Source organism: Lathamus discolor, chromosome 1 (genome assembly GCF_037157495.1).
Source record: "Lathamus discolor isolate bLatDis1 chromosome 1, bLatDis1.hap1, whole genome shotgun sequence".
NCBI lineage: Eukaryota > Metazoa > Chordata > Aves > Psittaciformes > Psittacidae > Lathamus > Lathamus discolor.
The window spans coordinates 91,693,455-91,716,935 of record NC_088884.1 but is presented as its reverse complement, the minus strand read 5'-3'; the positions used below and the strand labels follow the sequence as shown (position 1 = coordinate 91,716,935).

General features: G+C 39.4%; 1 protein-coding gene across 11 annotated transcripts in view; it reads right to left on the bottom strand.

Moving 5' to 3' along the window:
- ANK2 (ankyrin 2) overlaps positions 1-23,481 on the bottom strand; it is a 242,099-nt gene that overhangs the window by 12,445 nt on the left and 206,173 nt on the right. For 10 of the 11 annotated variants that reach the window (XM_065686177.1, XM_065686190.1, XM_065686159.1 and 7 more), the window contains 7 exons: positions 20,989-21,217; positions 18,648-18,773; positions 16,396-16,518; positions 14,781-14,813; positions 12,543-12,564; positions 2,734-2,808; positions 464-595 (listed from right to left, as the gene is read on the bottom strand). In XM_065686177.1, the coding sequence (XP_065542249.1) occupies positions 464-595; positions 2,734-2,808; positions 12,543-12,564; positions 14,781-14,813; positions 16,396-16,518; positions 18,648-18,773; positions 20,989-21,217 (740 nt within the window). Of the gene's footprint in view, positions 1-463; positions 596-2,733; positions 2,809-4,225; positions 9,950-12,542; positions 12,565-14,780; positions 14,814-16,395; positions 16,519-18,647; positions 18,774-20,988; positions 21,218-23,481 lie in introns of all 11 variants that reach the window. The other variant, XM_065686210.1, reaches the window with a different exon arrangement.

The window sequence follows — 23,481 nt, the reverse complement described above, 5'->3', positions numbered from 1 at the left end:
TTTCCACAGGGAGGACATATATAGGATACCGACCAACATAATATCACATGTAAAATACAGACGCATTTAAAAGCATTACTACATAAAATCTAAAATGAACCAAAGGGCTGCCTATAAAAATTACCACTCATTTTATCTCTTCCTGTAATCAGTTTGTTTAGCTTCCCCAAACATTTTCTGGTTAAGGAAAAAGAGGCCTCTGTTTTTAAGCTCTTTCTTTGTTATAGGGTGTTCTGCCTCACCCTCAAATAAAGAAGTTTGATCTATTTCTCTGAGAATCCTATGTTGTGCCATGTTGCTCAGACAAGCTTAAAAAAAAAAAAAAACAACTTAAGTATAACCCATGGTCATTCTTTCTACAGCCTACATTTTACCCAAATTCTCTTTTTGTGATCGTAATGAGCATCTGTCACCTCAGCTAGCAAACAGAAGACAGTTATATGGACTGTAAGAGGAAACAAACCTGTCGCATGCTTCCCATCCCTTTCGAGCCAGTATTTGAGGAGTGCATGGCTCTGGTCTTGAAGAGAATTTGGATTTTCAATTCGGATCTGGTGAATTTGCTCTTCGGTGAAATCCAGTTCTCTCGCTAGTTCTGAAAAAGAAATCCACCTCTTAATCCACCACCTTATTCTTTCTCTCTTCTTTCAATCTATTTTACAGCCATCGTCAGCAAAATAGATTACAGACTTCTTTTAAACCAGATTGTCTTTGCTTCTGTGTACCTTGTGTTATATTTAGAGGCACGGTTCAACAGTAAGTTCATGACAGAGAAATGCTTACACCTAGAAATCTATGTGAGCTTCTATTTTTTCTGCCTATCGTTCCTAGTTCTGAGAGGCACACACTGTCATTGACCATATTTAGCAGTGATGAGCAGTCAAATAGCACAGCTGCAGAAATAGCACACAAGCAGATAAAAATATTTCTAGCAGAGCACCCTGTTCAGCAGATTCTATCCTCTGCAGTGTTCAATATTTTAGAAGGCATCATCAAAATCTAGGCAGAGGTTTTCACTTTTCATAATGGCATTTTGTAGTAGGGCTATATTAAAACATAGTACTACTATTCCCCTGCACTCGTTTCATTTAAAGAAATGTCTACAACAGGTGAATAAGGGAAACTGAAAATATGAAACCGAGGATAACTGATGTCTTCCTGATGTAGCACAGCCTCAGACTGCAGTCCAGAAAAGAGAAATGTTTTAATAGTCTGTAGCATCTTTACTGTATCTGAAACCAGGAGCAGCTTCCTGCCACTGCCTGCTGAAAAAGGTCATCGGACGACTCAAAACCATGGAGAATTTGTGAGAATCCTACTGTTATTCCCGGTCTCTGGATTTCTGCTGCTTTCAAAAAGAAGGGTTCCTATTTTATTCCACTGTCATTATCACTACAGAGGCATAGACTTCATTTTGGAGGGTATCACATTTTAACAGGGAGGAAGGAACCCTAACCTTGAAGCATGGAAAACCTCATCTCCAGGCTGACTAGTAAACTGGTGTAACTGTAAACCAACAGATACAGCAACTACACTTGAGAGTCAAATCCTTGGGAGTCACATACATTTGGACAAAAAACAGATGCCACTTTATCCCCCAAATTAACATTTGATGCAGTCATCTTTACTATAATCCATCTTTACCATAATCTAACATGGGAATATTTATGCAGTGTATTACCCTGCCCTCTCTAAAATGCTATAAATCATTATTGTCTACTTTGATGAGCGTCCCTTAATTCTAGCTTTGTTTTCAGAACTGTCTATTAATTTCTATGACATTTTCAGCATATTCCTATTCTACTACATTGCACAGGTCCAAGTCCTACTGAATTCAAGATATCTCGTGCTGGGATGAGTGAGAGATTCTCCCAGTCTTCTCTCTGGATTGAAACACAGGACAGGGCAGGAAGAGGTGAGTGAGAAATGAAAAAGTATTGGTGATACTGTGAGTATACTTATATATGCTTATAAAAACAGTATAGAGCACAATCTTCATTATCAGGGAGAAAGTTAATGTTCTTTCACTGTAACACAACTCATCTTTAACACCTACAGCCTCGCTTCTTTCCAGGAGCATGGTACCGCTCTGGGGATAGATACAAAACACTGTCGACCCAATTTAATGGTTTTTGCAGCAATTTTTTTGTTGGATTGCACCATTTGACATGGTGGTGAGATTTCTGACTGACTCCTTTTCTTTGTAAACAATTTTGAGCCAGTTTTCAGTGACAGACACCTGCATTACACTCTGTGCTACTTTTGCTCTTACCCAGTCCTGTAACTGGTTCAGACCTATTTGATCCACAATGTTAAAGCAATTGCTGCAAGTAAGACCCTTTTTATCCATTTTTCTTCAGGACAGTTCTGTAGAAAAGAAGCTCATGTAATTTATCCCTATAGTGGCCTTCCAGCTCAGGAGTCCTAGAACACAGATAATGTTTATTCCTGTATTCATTTATCTTCTAGCCAGACATGTTGCATTTCACAAGGAAAAGGAGAGGAACGTATGCCAGCTCTCTCGCCCTTCCCCATGGAGATACAGCAAGAGCAGAGGCCTTGTCTCCGCATCCAAGTTCTTACCTAAAAGGCCGTAGAAATCTTAGTACTCAGAAGACAGTAAGCTACTGAAATATCTCTATCAAATACCTTTAGATAATCAGAAAATCATCTGAAAGAAACATGAAAACAGTGAGGAATGCTGCACTCCTTTCTGGATGACATGCATTTTACCTGTCCAGCTGAATCCAAGATGATCAGCAATGTGGGCCAGTCTTTCCTCCATCCTTTCCTGATCATCCTGTTGATCTAAAGGTCAAAGAGAACCAGAAGTTGCCTTTTGCAACTTAAAAAACATTTCCATAGGTGATATAGCCCAAGAAGGGAAAGTGTAATTTTTTTTCTAACTGCTGCTTTTCTAACTGCTAAATGGGGCAAGGCCATTAAAACAGGTAACTCAGGTGAGGACTGTAAATCCCCAGGTTTACAAAAAAAAAACAAAAAAAACCAAACCAAAAACAAATCGCAAAACCAACAAAAACAAAACAATAAAAGCTTGATCTTTCAAAAAGAACAGGACCATCCACATTTTCTATTTGAAAATCAGGCTTTCGTGAGAAAGTTTAAACAAGGACTGAAGTGACTGGTGTGCCCATTTTGGCCATACATTTTATTCTAAAACTTCACTCTAGCAGCACATTGAGGACTTTAAGTAAAAGCTGTGATTTTCCATGCCTCCTTAGTAAATACCAAGGTTGACAAATTAATCTGGACTGGTGCTTCTAACTCTGTTCTTTCCATTGTAGAGGAAGCTTTGTTCAAAGAGCCCATATAGCACTTAATATTATGGTTTGTATTTGTAACTTAAGCGAGGGTCATGATGCACAATAGTTACAATGAAGGCAAGGAAAAATAGGACATTTGTTCACCTGTCTTCATTGCTTTCAGACCGTTCCTCTCATCTCCGAAGCTACTTAGAGGATGGCAATATTTGAGTTTTGATTTTCCCTGAATGCACACCTGGATGGCAATATCTCAGATGCAGAAAACTGCTTTGCATTAAAGACATGCATGTTTCTTTTTAGCTGCTAGATTTCCATTATGGCTACTCAGTAGTAGTACACAAGCAGTGAGAGAAAAAGCAAATGACAGCAAACTCATACTAAATTTACTAGTGACACAGATTTTTCTTGAGCTATGAATCATCAAAAAAAGACCATGAAAAAGTTAATTGTGTAACTTTCTGTACCTTTCTTTGCGTAAGAACTCAAAAGAAAATAAATTTTCCTGTCTTTGTTTCAGTCAATCCCCAGTTATTTCACTATTAGTAAAAATTAACAGTTAAGAATAGGGCCAGGGAAAGTCAAAAGCCAAAATGTGCACAACCTGAGCCATCAGTGGAATGGTAAAGCAAGACATATATTGAGAAGCGTTTTTGATTATTACGGTAACACTTCCCACAAGTGTTCATGGTTTGCAATCTTGAGATTTGTTTCACAGACAAGAAAAATACAGGCACAACAGAAAAAAAAACAAATGTGGCTCACTGGGAAAATAAAATTAACAACACAACTAACCACTGAAAGCTTAAAAGAAAATGCTACACACATCACACATGTACACGCACGTATGGACGCACATCCCCACACACACCAAAGAAAACAAAAAACAAGAAGTTTAATTCATGACATGCGTCGCACAGGGAATCCCAGTCGTCGGCAAATACCTTCAGCATGGTCATGGACATTTTCATCAGGGATACGTTCAATCTGAGTCTCTATGGACTCATCCCAAATGGGTCTGGTGTCAAAGATGTCTTCTGGAACTGACTGCTGGGTCTCATTGGATGGCACATTTTCAAAAACTGAAACTTCTAGGGCACTACTGCTTTCATCATCTGAAACTAATTCTTGTTCTCTCTCTGACTGTGTGAGTCTTTCCACTAACTTAGAAGCTTCATCGCTAATTTCTTCAAAGAATTCTATGGAGTTTTTGTACAGGTCAAAAAAATGTTCGCTACTTTCTTCTGTGGCTGTAGTGCTTCTGCTTTTAACTGGCAACCGTGACAAAAATATTTTCGGTCTTGCTGTTGTTGCTTCATCTGAGTCTAGCTCAAGGTTGATCTCTCTCTCCCTCTCTCTGGTCTCTGCTTCTGCCTCAGCATAACTCCTAGCTTTTATTGAATGTTTAGTCTTTGGGTCCATGGGAATACTCGCATTGGATTCAGATTTACTGCGGTTATCTTGTTTTATGGGTGGTTTGCCAGTCACGTCCAGAGCTTTGGGTGACTCCAGCTTGTGGACAGATGCATCTGTGTACATGTGCTGCTGTTCAGTTTTTTGGAAAGCTGCTTTGACCAGGATATGAGACTTTGGTTTTGCTGGGTCATCCTTTTCTTCACACTGCAAACCATCTAGGAAGTCGTCTGCAAGAAGGCTCTCATTTTCCAACTGTTGCAATGCAGCAGCAGCTGTTCTTATAGGAATTTTGGATTTGCTTTCACAAGAAGACACTCTTTCCATTACAGCAGTAGGGATTTCAATTACAGATCTCTGTTCCTCTGGTGAAGAGTCTGGGGACTCATCACCCTGCCCAGAACTAACTAATCTAGTGACTTTGGAAAAATCTAATTCATTTTCTACTATGGACTGCTCAGGAGAGGTAGGGGAAGGCACCTGACTGCTCTCAACCACATCGGTCTCTGTTCTGGAGAAAGGCTTAGCTTCAGAGGCAGCGGTTTCTTTCTTTGGTGATTTTGAAGAAGCCGAAATACCCATTTTAATTGGAATTCTGGATTTCAGATCTGCTTTTGCGGTGCCTGTGCCGACACCTTCATCCATCGTTTCTTCCAATATATCGTTACACTCAGGTGCCGGTGGTGAATATTTCAAGGTATCCTTTTCTTGTATATCCAAGCCCTCCAATTCTAAAGGTGAAAATGGATCTGGTGAGCTCTTCATCTTATAAGATTCTATCTCTGCTGCTTCTTTCACTTCTTCAGATAAAGGAACTTCTTCCTGAGGCTGCTGCCCTATTTGGAAGAAGTGAAAGCTTTCATCTGGATAGTTCCTTTTGGTCATGTCAATGGCCCCACTTCTGGTCATTTCAAACAACTTTCCTTCCTGAAAAAGAAATGGATTCTGTTCGCTAAGCGGTGTCCCTTCTTCGGTGGGTGTTCTGGCTGGCGTGGTGTCAGGTGTTGTGCCTTGTGATCGCCTGTCTACCATCAACCCAAATATTTTCTGTTCCTCTTCTTTCACCCGAGCTTCAAAGGCTTCATCGTCTTCACGTATTTCACTCCACATGTCAGAATCCACATCAGTTTTAGTGATGACAACTCGACCGACTGATTTCTCTGTTTCATCTCTGATATCCTTAGGAGCAGATTCTGCTAATTTTGTGGAATCTGATGCCGAAAACCCCTGTGACGTTTTCTGAAACGCATCCTCTGTTTTGGGCTCTATTTCCATATATACTTCCTCTGAAAAGCAATACTTGCTACCTCTGTCTCTGCTAAGTAAAGCTTCACCAGTCTGATTTTTCCCTTCCTCAGTAGAACAGTTTTCCCTAGGCAGCAGATTTCTACCAGATCCTACCTTATTTTCAAGGCCAGTAAAGAAAAGTTCGGAAGACATGTTCTCATAAGGGCTTACTATACTACTTTCAGCAGCATCTGCTATACAGCTTTCCAGTTCCACTGTTTCAGCAGTGAGGGATGAATACTCTGGTAGGGGTTCCTCAGCATGAATCTCCCCTGGACATGTTTCAAAATCTGTATCTGCTTTTCCCAAACCACTTCCCGAAGTGGAACGGTCAGTGGTATCACTTTCAGCCTGTTTGGCATGTTGTGGTACAGAGTACTTGGCGGTACTGTGTCCACAAGAACTACCATCTACATTCTCCAGCACAGCTCCCATTGCAATGAGATCTGTGCATGTTAACGATGAGGTGGCATCAACATCTTTTTTGGTAGTATCACATCGCTTGAGTGTTAGCAACGACTCAACATGAACTTCTTTTTGAGAACTGGCATCAATGGAATGACACAGAGTACCCCCAGATTGTATGGCTGGGGCATTAGGGCTAACAATCTCCCTGTCATTTGTACAGCCACATTTTGATTCGTCAGGTTCTGCACAATCGTCAGAATGACAAGCAGAAGTCGTACAGCTTCCCCTGGGGATAAGTGGTTCTTCTTTGTCATCTTCTATCAGCTTATCCCCTTCCACTTTAACCACACCTATGCTGACAGAGCACCTTTCTGAATCAATAGGTTGAAAACCTGCTTCGTCAGGGCTAGAGTAGGAGTCAATACTGGATGGTAATGGTGAGGGTGAGGGTGGCTGCACTCGAATCACAGGTTCCATTAAGAGGCCTGAGACAGCCTCTCTTTTCAGCCGAGTCAATTCTGGCTCACTTTCTGAAGAGGAAGAGGTTTTTCTAGATTCAGCTGTCAGCATCACCACCGTAGGTATATCTCTGTCTTCCACAGCCATTAAGTGTGGTTCTTCAGCTCTACATGCAACTTCTGCATTGGCAACAGCAGCAGATTCATCTTGCTTACAATCCTTCTTGCAGTCTCTCTTCTGTTTCGCTTCTTGTTCCAACTCATCAAACATTCTGATTTTGGTCACCATTTTAAACATCTCCTCTTCAGGGGTGAATCTCTTCTTTGGCTGGCTTTCCAAATCATGCTCCGGCTCTTCACTGACTTCAGGGATCATGGCTGATTTTCGTACGTTGGACAGCGCCTGTGAGTCTGCTGGTTTAGGTGTGATTTCGTAGCTAATTTCTTCAGAACTAGGAGTCTCAGGTGAAAGTGGACTTTTCCCTGAGCTCTCCATGAGGGACGTTTGCTCTAGACTGTCATCATCAGCACTCCCCTCGGGGTCACGGAGAATCCTGGAACGCACTGATGCCAACTCTGGGCAGGTTTCTCCTTTGCTAAGAAGGGACGGCAGAGGACCCTGCTCCAGAATGCCAGTCTTCACTGTTTGTTCTACAGGGCTACTTTCAAGAGAATCATGGCAGGGAGACTCTTTCGTAGGACTGGGCTCCAAAGAATCGGGCGTTTTGTGTGACGAGTTATCTTCTAGCACTGGGCTTGCCTCCAAGGAGTCCTTATGACTTATAGCCAAAGAGTCATCTGCAACTGGGCTAAAGTTTTCACTATCATGGCTAGGAAGTGAAAGTTCCAATTTCTGGGGACTTCTAACTGCAACACGGCATTCACAAGTTATATCTTTGTCTTTTGCTAAAGCAGTGTCATGTGTTTCGGAAGACTTAGTTAAATGTGCAGTGGCTTCAGATTCTGTATCCCTGCTAATATCTTTCATAATGGAAGCTGAGCTACTTTCTGCAAGCTTATCAGCCTCTTCTTCAGAGGCTGTAGGTACAAGCTCTTCCGATACACAGTCAGAATGAGACTCAGTAACAGCATCTAGCTGCTTTTCAGTAATACCTTTTTCATCTTCCTTTGGAGAAAGTTCCTTCTGAGAACATGTTTCTGCTGTTGTGGGGGCTCTAGCTGCTCCTTTAGCTTCTTCAATTGGGCCACCTGTTTTCTTTGGTGAGAACGAAAGGCTTTCAGGGCTTGTTTCTGGAGTTTCTGCCAGACCCTCATGCTTATAACTTTCCTCAGAGCTGATCTGAGGAGTTCCGTCCAGCAGGCTACCTGGAGAATCAGCCACACCTTCATGTTTCAGGCTTTCAGAGCTCCCATCAAAAGCAGAGCTCTGCAGAGAAAGAGTGGGCAGGAACCCATCTTTCCCATACTCTGTGGGAAAAGCAACACTGAAGGGGCTGGTCAGTACTTGCTCCAAGTTAAGTTCTCCCTCTTCTGTGACTGAAAGGTGCCGAAACTGTTGATATTTGTCATTGTCCTCCAGTTCTTCTTTAATGACATCAGAAAAGTCTGTTGAGGTTTTCCTGTCAGGGCTGATCTGGAAGTCAGTATCTCCCTGGTCATCAGAAGGCCTGCCCTTTCCAACCACTGTATCTTTGGCACTTTCATCATCAGACACCGGAGGGAGAGGTTCACTTGGTTTTTTGCTGCCCTGCTCTTTTACCTGGTCTTTACCTACAGCTTTCTTTGTAGTTTCAACAGTAGATAGTTGCATTCTTCCTTTTCTGGATTGCAGCTCTTTCTCTGTTTTTAATGCTGCACTTTGTTTGTCCTTCTGTTTGTCTGTCTTGTGGCTCGTTACTCGCCTTGTTTCGCTTTGTGAAACTGTTGGTTTTTTCCGTGTTGTTTCCTTCTCGGGGAACTGTTGCTTCTGTTTGACAGATCTGTGTTCAAACAGTCCAGATAGATTCTTGGATGGGTCTTGACCGGACTGGAAGGCTCTCATCAGTTCACGAACTGACATGGTCTCTTCAAGTCTTTCTGTCTTAGAAGAAGGGGAAACAAGTGGCTGTGCTTTGTGCACTGCTGGCTTTTTGACTTGTACCGGTCTTTTGGAAGCCTTCTCAGCAGTGCCTTCTTTGGTTTGAATTCTGACAGGCAGTTTTGACCGCACTTTTTGCTCATCTTCCACTCGTTTCTGAAGAGCTTTAACTTTATCTTTGATAGAGCCAATAGGAGTTTCCTCTATAACAGGGGATACAGCTTTAGCCTCCAGAGCAGCTGTTGGCATTAGGCCAGGTTCCTCACCGCCTTGTGACACATCCGAAGTGAGCTTCATTAGCCCTGGCTGATCTTCGCTGCTGCGCATCTTACCTTCCTTTTGCTTTGGCTTGTCTCTTAATTTTGTCCTAAGGGGCTTTTTAATTTCTAAGGCCGGCTTGTGTTGCTCCTGCAGACCTCGTGGTCTGGCTGTTGGAGATTCTTGTCCTTCTTTTTCAGAATCCCTGTTTATTTCTACAGCTTCAAATCTCTTTTCTACTATGGCTTCTTGTAAGGCTGGTGGCTGTACCTCATGAAGAGAAACGTACGCTTTTAAGTCCTCTGTAAGGTAATCTACCAGCCCTGTCACATCTGCCTTCTCCATTTTTGTTGTCCCTTCATCTAGCCTGACTTCTACACATGTAGGTCCGGTGACTTCCGAAGGAGCATTTCTTCTGGCCTCTTCAATTTCTTCATCACTGACAATGACCCATTCTTCTTCTGAAAGTTCTTGTTTGGAAAGGGACTTCTGCAAAACATGTTCTTCTCTGGTATAGGTATAGGATCCACCTCTCAGAATTTTATTTACTTTTTCTAAGTCTTCTTTCACTCTTTCAACTATTTCAAAAGGCTCTCCTGGCTCTTCCTCACTGGCTTTTCCAAGATCTTTCACTTTAATGGAGCCTGATTTATCAGAAGGGTCAGTAGTCAAGATGGCAGTCATTTTGATTAAATCTTGTTTCATCTCAGAAACTTCAGACAATAGGTCTGGACTTGCTAGTACAGGGACTTCATTAACCAGGTGGCTTTTCAGGATAGATGTTTCTGTAGATTCTGTCTCGTCATCTTTGATGCGAATGAAAAACATTGAAAGTAAAATGGAAATCAAAAATAGAGATTGGAATATGTAATCAGAATTGACTGAAAATGAGAGTCTTTGGCTGCAGTGGTAGGAAGGTCAACAAAATGGGCCAGGAATGGTGGATCCACAAGATCTGAGGGTACAAGAGCAAAGCAAAGCTAATGGGGGGGGGGGGGGGGAGGGGAGGAACCAAACAAAAAACAAAACAAAACAAAACAAAACTGAAAGGGAAAATGGCAGGAAATAACTTGCTTAACTTTATCAATATAGCACAACCACACATACATTACCAAAGCTGTAACAAAACTAATCAGGACACCACTAAAAAACCCAAAACAACAGCAACAGCAAAATTTAAAATTAAAAACAGAAGAAACACAGTGAAGTTACACAAAGATAGGCATCTCAAGATTGTTCAGATGCTACAGATCAATGCTCAAACAAAAAAAAGAACAGGCATGAAAATAGGGAGAAAGCATTAGAACTGATTGAAAGTCAATTTCCTCTAAGAGAAAGCCAGTGTTAGCAAACTGTCAGAATAACATTGCCTTAATTATTTTTTTCTTAATGACAAAAAGTTAAAAATAATTCTGCAATAATCTAAATTATTATCAAATACGTAGAGATCTGAATCAGCTGCAAACCGGCATTTCATCTAAGGGGATTTCACACCTAAACAATGAAACAAACAGTCTTTTGTTTTAAGAGGCATGGTCCTTTCCTTGGAACATCCTCATTGACAACTAATGAGTAGACTGAGGAAAGAGAAGATAGAGGAGAAAAGGAGAGATTGTAAGAAAAAACTGTGAATCAACTTAAAAGTGATTTCAGAGTTTTCAAAAATGTCATGTATGGCAACCAAAAATCAGAGACAGTCACACCAGACACATACGTACAACTCATGTAAGGCAAGTTATTTCCATGCAAAACAAAGGTGTTGCAAATGCTGCTGGGTATGTAGCTTCAGTTAAAAAACAATCTTTCTAAAATTAATCACATAAATTAAAGAAAATATTGTAAAATATACTGTGGTGAAATATTTGTCTGTGCAATCAATATACAGTCAGCTGGATGTAGGTAACTGCCATTATGCCATAGCTGCCTCATGAGAATATTTAATTTCAGGAAGGTCTGCTAGAAAATGTTCATTGAACAGAACGAAATGCTGGAGGACTGAAGCGAGTTATGAACAGAATGCAATGCTTAGAAATTGTAATTTTTATTTTTTTTTACTTCTAGTACATCACATAAAACTTGAAGCATTTCTGCACCCTACTCTAAATGTCAAAAGTAGTGATGCAAATATGAAGAACCTAAGCAATATGTAATTATCTGGATTTCTTTGTAAATAATATCCATTTTGCTACACTCTTGTGTTAAATATTTATGCTGTCTATTAATTACAACTGAATCGGTGGGGCTTTGCAACTTTAGTAATACATATTTTCATAGATGTCACATGGATGACAATCACACTCACCACAGAGTCAAGCAAAGAAGCTTCAGAGGGAAATAAAAGGCAAGTACTATCTGAATTATGTGTGGCTGGCAGCAAGAATGCTCACTTGGTATGATGTGGTTGGCCTCTGTCACACCTGCACTGAAACATAGTGTGAAATATTCTAGCTTGTATAACAAAGCTGTTCATTCTGCCATGGAAGGTGAGTGCAGCGAAACTGTCTCTCAATGTAAAAATTGTTCGTTAATTATAACAAAAGGGAATGATCGTCCATTTGATCTTCAGGATCATGGCACTATGGTCCTTCCAATTTAAACATCAGTACACTGCGAATAAATAACCCTCAAAAGACAATGTAGAAAAACAGGTAAGACATTGCATTTTAAACTAATAACAAGAAGGAATCAGTCTTTTCCTAATCAGATTTAAGAAATCACTGCTTTTGAAAACAGTTCTTCATAGAGGTGCTCTTCAGACCAAATTTATATTGATGTGTATCTTCATTAAAGGAGATCTCTGGCCTCGTGCACCACTCACCCTCAGTTTCCAATAATAATTATGGCCCAATTCTGTATTTGTGAAAGGCATATATGCTGTACCAAACCTAACAGTCAACATTTCCAGTCATATTTCACCACAGTAAAGGGAGGGGGAAGGGTTAAACAGACGGATTACTTTGGACAGTACCACTTTTTTCCATGGTTGTATTTCATGAGTTTATGAAATTTAGTAGAATATTAATTACATTTAAAAGTGATACTGTAATTTATCTCAAATGTGAAGCAACAATATGTGTCAACAAATGGGCAAAACAAAAAAATGGAGGGAATGAGCAGTCATACAAGCAAAAGAGCAATACCAGGATCACTAGGGATGTCAAAGGAAAGTAAATGCTTAGATGAACTGTTTTAAACTGTATTACTTGTTAATTTATACATTAAAATGTATTTAATTGCATAGATACTTTGGTATTACATTGTTCTCTATTACATTTTAAAAGTATTGATGTTATTAGCAACAGCAGTTAATGCTTAGCTCTCTTTCATGCTTATCTTTATCCTTAACCATCTTTCATACAAACTGTATTATAACATTTTTTAAAAAAGATAAAATCTTACTTTTTTCTGAAGTCATATCAACCTGGAAGAGCATAAAGGGAGAAATTTAAAAGTTCAAATATAAGTGATAGATATGAAGTCACTAGTGAAGTAATAGAGCTTGAGTCAAATCCACTAGATGTACGGAGGCTCACAGATTCGTTGACTTACTTAAATGGAACCAAAAACGGATTAAAAATAATGGTAAAAGCATGGCTTAATTTATTTAGTATTTGTATTAACAGAAAAATGGTTACTTTGCTATAGTTACAGTAAATAGCAGATGCAGAATGCTGCAATATATTCTCTTTAAATGCAAAAAGCAGTAGAAAGGATGCAGAACTTTGAATTACTGGGTATGTTGTTGCTTTGCATTAACTTTTCCTGTCTAAAGCAAAAGAGTCAAATATGGTCATGTGAAGGCAGATGTCCCATCTGGAAGGCACCTAGTATGCTTTATGCATAATTTCACTGTACATGTTCATTTTGAGATCATGTTTTGCATTTTCACCTCTGCACTTTGTGATAATGAAAAAAAAACCAAAAAACGGGTGTAGAAATTACTGCAGCCTTGCTACTGCCTACAGCAGGAACTCAGACTCGGTGCCACTAACAGTTAATGATACCTGCAAACGGAAGCAGTGATGGCTCTCAGACCATATTTTGGATTTTTCTGAGTGCATCTAGGTATAGATTGAAAAAGCCATACAATTTTACTGTTACTCAAAAGAAAACACAGCACTTGTTAAAAAAAAAAAACCAAAAAAGAGTATCAGACTAAAAATTCAAGAAGCAAATCTTTAAAGTTACCTTGTAATTCCTCTAAAGTACAGAACACCCTAGATGGTAACCTAGGATCCTTAGGATACTTTAATTCCCTTTACTTTAAGTTTCTCCAAATCAATCTGGAATTATGTCAGCATACTAATTAATATTATTAACATAAAAATGAATAAAGTAAATAAAAAAAAAAATGGAAGGTGGTTTTACCCATCAATAATCTTGCGGGTTTCTGCTTTAGTTTCTCAGATTAAAACGTAAGAAGGCATCGATGTCTGGAAAAATGATTTTCCAGTATCCTTTATGCTGCTTTAAGGAGCATTGATTTGTTAACAACTTTTGGAGACTTCCCTGGGGATGCAGAAACAGCATTCTGAAGACTTAGTTTTGTGCTTTTGGTATGAAATCAAATGATAACCTGGTAAGAAATGCTACCTTCTGAATGAATACAATGGGAATTAGCTTAAAACTCCAATCCATGCCACAAAATTTCTGAGCTCTTTTGCAGTTCATAGAAAAAAATGTGCCAGGGCTGGCACTCTCATCATTTCCAGCAGCATGACATCTTCAAAATGTGGGGATGTTTTTCTAATGTTACTCATTCACACAGGGATCAGACCTCAAGAAACATCTGTAACTGCCAGGACAGGCTTGGGAATGGAGAGGGGAGTTGGCCATGTGTCTCCAGATGCAATTCAGTTTATGCTAAAGGTGCAGAGTTTGTGAAAACTCTCCACCTTTTACTTGGAATAAACTCATAACTCTTTCTGTACTAGACTCAAAAATCTGTAAGACACAGTCCATGGGATGCTATAAATGGACAAGACTGGCGAACTGCTGCCCTTTCAGGTATGCAGATAATGCATCACAATCTGGTCACAGACTCCCCATAGCAATGGCAAAGATGTCAGTGGAGATACTTGTTATATGTAGGTCTGTTCCTCTAATGCTGTTCTCCTTACCTACCACTCGCTAGAGGAAGCATATTAAAACTATGCTGAAGGGTATTAACAAAAAGTATACTATGCCAACAATCTATTGGAATACTTTAGACAAGTCTAGTAGCAGCCCTGCACTATTTTTAGGATGTGGAATGGTTCTTGGAATCAGAAGAAACAATCCCATTTCCCCTTTTCTGTGCTGCAGGAAACAAAGCTTAAAGAGACATACTGTATGGCTTCTTCTTGAGCAAAATGATTTCTAAATTGTTACAGAACTGTTTTGAAAGCCAAATTAACTATTATAGACCTCCAAAATCAGTGCATCTGATGCAGTAAAACTTCAATTTTAATGCAGGGAAAGTTAAACCCTGTAAATTCCAAATTTTGCACTTTTGAATGTACTCCTCCTCACTGTTTTTGTAGCACCGAGCTGACGATTGATATGCTTGTTTCACTAGGGATTTTATCTTCCAGGCTCTGTGTTAGTTGTATTTTAGTAGTATGCATATGTAATGACATACTATTACAGCAACGTTACCTCTTCTTCTTGTTCTTGGTCTGATTCTGATTCCTTTCAGTTCCAAAATGCCATGCAAAAAGAGAAGGGGAAAGCAGAGCAGACAAAATGAAAACGTTCTAGAAGAAGAGAGTAGGAAAATATAACTTCTGACAACATTTAAGAGAAAAGAAGGAAATGCAGTATGTTTCCGCAGTTGATTTCTTACATCAAAAAGCAGTAAAACTAAACTAACAGTTTAAAACACAAAGGCTACAGAATTGAGCAAATTAACAACAGAAAGGTTGTTTCTGGGTGTTAGACTTCTAGTGATCCTTCATACCCAACTTACTAAATATACGTGCTTCTGCATCCATAAATTAGCACAAATAAATACTTATCATTGTTCAGAATATTAGCCATTTAAAGTTAAAATATGTTGTGTTATTTCAAAATTATATAAAAATACTATAATAAGGATCATATTATATGCTAAAAATGCCAAGAAAAAATGAATAGCAGCAGGCAAGATTTTGGGCAAACAGCCTAATACATTCCTAAAAGGCATGCAGCTAATCTGACAAGGACAGCAAAAAAAAAAAAAAAAAAAAAATCTGTGTTAGCACAAAATAGCAATAAACTGACTTTTTCTAGGAAAACAAGCACTTCTTCATGTCTGATCTAGCTTAAATAGCAATCAAGCACCCTCCCATGATGTAGGAAAACTCAGCTGCTCTCAATCTTGTTATTTATAAATACTAACTCACAATAGATTATTCCTCTCTATTTTCTTCCCTTGACTTTGGACCATTTTCTTCCCCAAGCACATTAATAACTATTATAACAATATTCTGAAGAAAGACAGACCATTTACACCATGTGATATGCTTGTAGATTCTTGAAAGATTTGATCACAAGTAGGAAGAAAAGTCAGTGTCAAAAGTCAATGTAATATTAAAATCTATTCTAAGAAAATACTTTCGACTGTCCTATAAACTTTCCAAATTCTAGAGTTCAAGTCTGCTACGTTTTATTTCTATCACCACAGATACACAAGGCAGTTAGCTAAAAACACTATTGCAAAGGCCAATTATTTCTAATTGACAAATGAAAAAAATGACAAATAATTTCAGTCCTTCTGTACTTCATACCTGAAGAACATCGTATGACCTACAGACATTACCCTTACACTTCATAAGTATGAAGGGTAGTTTCATCTCCAGAGAGGTGTCACAAGACATGGTTAGTGTGGGAAGTCTGGTAAAACAAAACAGGAACCTAGAAGGTACTTGTTGAGTCCCAGGTCTGTCTGGGATTAAATAGAATTTTACCCTAAACAGAATTTGGGTAAAATTTCCAGATGAAATAAGATTAGCACAGATCTAGTGCTAACACCAATGAAACCATGGGAGATACGCAGTGCAAATTGGAATTTGGCTCCCTTTGGTCATTCGCTTCTGAGTCATCAGAAAACATTCAATAACATCTTTGAACACTGGCTAAGAGTACCAAAACCAAAAAATTGAAAGGCCTTGGGTGGTATTCATGCTTCTTTAAAATCCCTGACTACGAAGACTTAATAATATTTTGCCCTCCTACTCATTTCTTGCTTATATTTTAATGCTGATGACTACGGAGCAGTATAATTCCACAGTACCTTTGTGTAAATGGGTAAAGTGATGTTTAAATTGCATATGGCTTGATGAACGAGGCCTCTTGTTGATTTTGGCTCCTTCATGAATGATAATCGTCCACAGGGTTCTTGTGTGGTGTCTCGCACCTGGTAGAGCATAGACATTTCATCTGTCATTTTGCTATTTTGCAATAGAATTCCCTTATGCCACTAAAAATTATTTAGCAGAAAGAGGCTAGGTATGGGAGAAAAAGTCCATGTAGGGAAAAATAATGTGTTTTCTGTGACACCCCTCACCCCCCCCATAAGATTTCTTTTCTTGCAAAACTTTTTCTCCAATGTATTGATAAAGCCTATTCTTAGAATGAAGAAATTTGCTGGAATATATTTATAGGTATTATCCACAAAAGATACCATATCACGGCATACTTTAAAATCTTTTTCATAGTTGTTAGTAGAAACAAGTATAAGCACTTGGAACTTAGGGTACTGGAGATGTACTTTTAGCTTTTGTACATAATGTCAGGAGGATTACATGTGCTATCATGGGAGCAATATAACTGAAACCATTACCCCATTCTTCATTTTCTGAGCTAATAAAATTATACAATTAGATACACGTGCATTAACTTTATCAGACTAAAAATACTAGATGCAAAGACACACATGGTTTCAAACCTCTTTTGGAAAAAGCCATCAGAGAGAAAAATACACAAAGGCAAAGGTGGTTGGGTGGCAACAGCCCTCTCTGCTGGTAGCACAGACCACAGCAAGAGCACTTTTTTCCGTGACTTACAGCTCCTGCTGATCTCATGAAAAATGCAAATGAGCCCCATGCACTGTGACATTTGTGTCACGGGCTCTATAGCACTAGCTCACTTTTGATGAATGGGGGGTTTTTGGCATGACTTTTGTTTAACAAACTTCCCTAGTCACAGAAAAGTTTCTAAAATGGTACAGTTCAGTAATATACCCTAAAGGGATAGAATGAGGTTATAGATGGGAATTCAGCAAAATTAATTACTTTTTTTTTCCTTTGTTCTCAAAAATATGGTAAAACCATAACTTGAAATCTCCGAAAAGGAGCTACACTTTTCTTACTGTACCCCCAAAGACTTTTGCATTGCTGCTGAAGGGAGGATAACTGGCTGAAGAACAGTTATACCTGTATTTACAGCCATATGCATATTTATAAGCAAAGGGTACAAAAATCCCATTTCGATAGATTTCTGCCATTTCTACAATGTTTTCGGACACTTTTTTGCATTTGACATTTTTTCCTGCAATATACTGAACTGTGATCCTGGGGGTCCTGGTGGATAGGAGGATGACCATGAGCCAGCAATGTGCTCTTGCGGCCAAGAAGACAAATGGCATCCTAGGGTGCATTAGAAAGGGAGTGGTTAGTAGGTCAAGAGAGGTTCTCCTCCCCCTCTACTCAGCCTTGGTGAGGCCGCATCTGGAATATTGCGTCCAGTTCTGTTCAAGAAGGACAGGGAATTGCTTGAAGGAGTCCAGCGCAGAGCCACAAAGATGATTAAGGGAGTGGAACATCTCCCTTATGAGGAGAGGCTGAGGGAGCTGGGTCTCTTTAGCTTGCAAAAGAGGAGACTGAGGGGTGACCTCATCAATGTTTACAAATATGTAAAGGGTAGGTGTCAGGATGATGGAGCTAGGCTTTTTACAGTGATATCCAGTGATAGGACAAGGGGCAATGGGTGTAAACTGGAGCATAGGAAGTTCCACGTTAACATCAGGAAGAACTTCTTTACTGTAAGAGTGACAGAGCGCTGGAACAGGTTGCCCGGGGGGGTTGTGGAGTCTCCTACACTGGAGATATTCAAGGCCCGCCTGGACAAGTTCCTGTGTGATGTACTGTAGGTTACCCTGCTCTTGTGGGGGGGGTTGGACTAGATGATCTTTTGAGGTCCCTTCCAACCCTTGGGATTCTGTGATTCTGTGATTCTGTGATACAGAAAACCAAACAAGATTGAAGTCAATGGCTCTTTAGATTATTAGGTAAAGAACAGGAACTACCATTTTGGTGTCTGAGAGAATGCTGTGGACTCCTTTAGATATAGCAGAACACAGGCACAGATCATTATATTTAGAGAAAAATATTACCACATTTTATATAGCCACTCTGGTGGGTTTGACTAACCAAGTCAACATTTAATCCATTATTATAAAGTACTTTGGGACTGTTCTTCGTCTGCTAAATTTATTCTGAACTCAGAAAATAAAAATACAATCCATAGCCCATATTGTAACATTACCTTAACAAACAGAGGAAGTCTATTTTCTTTGAAGGCAAAAAAACTGAATATATGATGTTGCCCACTCTTCGTTAGTGGCACCAAATTGCCAAAGCAATCAACATAGATGGGTTTTCCTTCTAATACCTATTGAATGCAAAAAAGAAGCGAAGCAGCAATTAATTGCAGTGGGGTGGTTAGGATTTCTTCTTAAGCATAATTCTACAGTAGCTTTAACCAGTTTCTTAAATTGCTAGGACTTGTCATCACTTACAAAGTTTGTTATGTACAGTTACCAGATTATTAAATTCCAAATGGAATACACTGTAAATTTAATAACAGCGTGACACTATAAATGAGTGTTCAGTGTCATGAATCTAGCCGAATTCTCAATCTATATTTCAATATGTATTTTTTTACTGGCTATCATTATAGTATACTTTGCTCACCTGGCATTATCATAACAGTCAAATAAATATTTTCTTCAGCAAACAAATCAAAAGTCCTTGCTTTGCCTGGCAGGATAATAAGCCACCCAGGAATTATCATGAAGTTGCAGAGGACCTTTTTACCAGTGCAAAAGCTTTCTAAATTACATTACCTATGTGTTTAATCTACTTGTAATAGCTTGTTGCAGCAGTGAAAAGCAGTATATATGAGCAGATTCTATTTATTTCAGCTGGATTTGTAAAGGCTTAAAGCTTTTGAAAGTCAAGTCTCAGGTACATGCCTCTCTGAAATGCCTATATAAGGATACTGCCTACCTCTTTGGATTGCTGTTGGTATGGTCCCTCCACACATTTAAATCTCAGCTTACCACATTTGGAGATACTCCCTTCAAACTGCCAATATATTAACATCACATCCTTACTTTCCAAAAATTCAGCTTGTCATTCAGTTTTATAAGCCCACACTTTATCTATCTGCTCTACACAAGAAATGCCCGTCAGGGCTTCAGGAACAGCAAGGACAAAATTTTTTAAAGATGGTATTCTCATTCACTAAGCAGAATAGTATGCTATGCATGTAGTTAAAACACTTTCAATTTGTTATCCCTTCTGAGAAAGGTGATGGAGCAAGAAAATCGGCATTTAGCAGGCATGTTGCTGGTTTCCACAAAGGAAAGCTTTTGCCTGTCCATCAAAGTAAAGCAGAATATTTATTAATCAAACCTGCTAGTTAAACTTCTTGGAAAGCAAAGATGCTGACAAAATGTGACTACTGTTGACTGCCTTTTTGGTTAGTGATACCCACTTACAGAGTTACTGTAAGTTGAGGTTTACCTGCCCTTTTTGGCTTTGACTATCTTCCCTTTTTTCACAACAGCCACTTAGTATTAGGGTCAAGAATGTAACAGTTCAGCAAAGAACACTCTCAAAACTCATCTTGACTCAGACATTCCTCGAAGAGGAAGTAACTGAAAAATTCAAGGTGTCTCCTGGCAGTTTGATATAGAGATAATTAAAACTAAGTAATCACTGTGGACCACCACAGAAATAACTATGAGCTATTTGGATTGAACTAGAGCTAGCCTGCATCAACAGAACTTAGTTCTAGGCTAACTGAGGGAATAGTGTGTTTACAGCCCCTATTCGCTACCTCTCAGCTCACTGTTGAGTGACTTCAGTCTTTAGTCTTTTAGTACACCTGATAACCCCAGTGAAGCTAACAAAATTCTTACAGACTATTGCATTTTGCTTAATAAGAGCCATGGGCAATGCTTCCTGCTTGCATAACCAGCCATTTCAAACAGATTTCATTATAGTTAGGTGGCAGTAGCTGTCTTAGTTCAGAATCTTAATTAAAGAAATGCTGACCCTGACATCAGATAAAAGGAAGACAAAAAGCCTGAAACTGATGGACTAAGTGGTAACTCCCAACATCATTTTATTACCCGATTTCCTAGCATAAAGTCAGTCTAGTTTCTAAATACACAATTTAAGAGGTCCACCATAAAAAAGCATCTTGGAAAAACAAATTGTTTCCATTTTGTCCTATAGTTTTTCTGAGCTTTAATCCCATAACAGAGAGCTCAGACTAAACCAATTCCATATTTACTGTCTATCTCTTTGAATCCAGCTTTAGGTTGCAGTCAGCTGAACATAGCTAACCTTCCCACTAGTCCTGTGGACTAAGAGATCAGCAAGTGCCCATCAGGAATGGAATTTCATAACTTGTATCTGGCAGCTACTTTTCCCTTACATCTAACAAAAGTCAGAGTTTCCATCTTACCATGACACGTTACTGCATCACAATGGTATTTGTTAGCACTATTATTTTTCAAGACTTGTGGCAGATAAGGTGGCAGAAGAAAACACGCATTAGAAAATGGAGAAAACTGTCTAAGATCCTTGTACAATACCTCTACATCCCTGCTCCTGGCAACTTCAGCAAAATTTTCTTGTTGTTCTAGGGTTTTATCCACCTTGTCATCTGTCATGCAAAAACATCTTAACCGTGCTTCAATAGGATCATGTGATTTGGCAAACACCACAAATTTGGCCATGTAGGGGACACAGATAATCTCTCTGTACACTTGCGAAGCAAAAGTAACAGATTCTTGTGTCTGTCGACAGTCTATTAACCAAAATCTGTAAAAGAAAATAAAGAGTTTATCAGCACACAAAGATTTAAGCAAGAAGATTATGTTTTCCCATCTTGGCAGCATTAGCTGGTAATGATATCAATTTTATATAAGTTAGAATAAAGTAGAACAAGTAGTTACCATTTGGGAAGAATAGCCTAAAAAAGGCTCATGGTACCCCCTATATATTTAGGAGCATGAATCAAAATCCATAGGGAAAAAATACCAGATACAGACCCTTCAATAGGGTCTCCTGCTGCACAAATTCCAGGCCACAGCTTGCCTTTCTGACAAGTTCTTGCTTGGCTGGAAACTTTTTAGCTTCCAGGGACATGACCGAATTTTAAAGGATTTCAGGGGTTCACTTGTTCTGTGGCAGTCTCATAAACCTTACCTGAAGATTTACATATATGAACCTTTTCATATTTTTGTGTTTATAAAATACATTACATTTATGTTTCTAATATTTAAATAGTCACTGATGGCTTACCAAAATCAAGAAATCCCAGAAGTCATCACAATATTCAAAAAATGTTTTCCTTTTTCTATTCAAAAGTTGGCTATGGCATACACTTTGTTTTAATCTGAATTGATTCCTAATAGTGAGAATATGTGATCAAATGTTTCCGGCCTTTTACAAAAAAGTTAAATCTCTTCTAGAGTAAGTTCAGTGCTCTCTACTTTCCATCTCTTTGGACAGTCTCTGATGATGTTTGAAATTATGATCACTCTTATCACTATCCTTCTAGAGCTGCCTAAAAGGTCTTTGAATTTGTTCTTCTTTATCAAATGCCATTATTTAATTTTCATGCAGAATCATAGAATCATAGAATGGTTAGGGTTGGAAAGGACCTCAAGATCATCTAGTTCCAACCCCCCTGCCATGGACAGGGACACCTCACACTAAACCATCCAACACAAGGCTTCATCCAACCTGGCCTTGAACACTGCCAGGGATGGAGCACTCACAACCTCCCTGGGCAACCGATTCCAGTGTCTCACCACCCTGACAGGAAAGAATTTCCTCCTTATATCCAATCTAAACTTCCCCTGTTTAAGTTTTAACCCATTACCCCTTGTCCTGTCACTACAGTCCCTGACAAAGAGTCCCTCCCCAGCATCCCTATAGGCCCCCTTCAGGTACTGGAAGGCTGCTATGAGGTCTCCACGCAGCCTTCTCTTCTCCAGGCTGAAAAGCCCCAACTTCCTCAGCCTGTCTTCATACGGGAGGTGCTCCAGTCCCCTGATCATCCTCGTGGCCCTCCTCTGGACTTGTTCCAACAGTTGCATGTCCTTTTTATGTTGAGGACCCCAGAACTGCACACAATACTCCAGGTGAGGTCTCACAAGAGCAGAGTAGAGGGGCAGGATCACCTCCTTCGACCTGCTGGTCACACTCCTTTTGATGCAGCCCAGGATACGGTTGGCATTCTGGGCTGCGAGCGCACACTGCCGGCTCATGTTCATTTTCTCATCAACCAGCACCCCCAAGTCCTTCTCTGCAGGGCCGCTCTGAATCTCTTCTTTGCCCAGTCTGTAGCCGTGCCTGGGATTGCTCCGACCCAGGTGTAAGACCCTGCACTTGTCGTGGTTGAACTTCATAAGGGTGTACTGGAAGTGTACAGTTCAGATATCCCACTGTGACTTTGCAATACATTCCTTTCACCTAGAGAAATACAGGCTCTTTTTGACAGCTGCTTGCTGACAAACATCTGATGATAAAGAGAGTAATGCTGCATAATTGCTTGTATCTAGTCATATGCTGAGGCTGTCATTTCTCTTAAAGGTTCTGACTACACTTAAACTACAGAGTGGGCATTGCATCCCTTTCTCTTTAGCCCCCTGGAATCTTCCCAGGCATTGAACAATTTCGTGATTGTTCAGTGCTGGACACATCAGGATACAACACATGGGTATTAATGAACTGTGTACGAACTTCTGACGTAGCAGGAATGTGGTGAAAGTTGCCCGGATTTTATGGATGAGGAGCAGGAGACTGAAACAGCCTTTGGTATGTGTTGCTTACCCTTCAATCTGTTCTCCATCTCTAGCAGGTGAAATATAAAGCTGCCTTGCCCCAAACACTTGGCTATCTTCTACCATCTAGCTTAAAGGTTAACAGTACATTTCTTAGGCACAATATAAAAAATTGAGTGTCTTTAGGTCATTGTAAATGATTTTGTAACACTGCATGCAAAGTCAGAAATTATGTGAATTTAGTCAGGGACTTTTAACTTTGATTTTATTTTAAGGTTTTTTGTTATGCATACT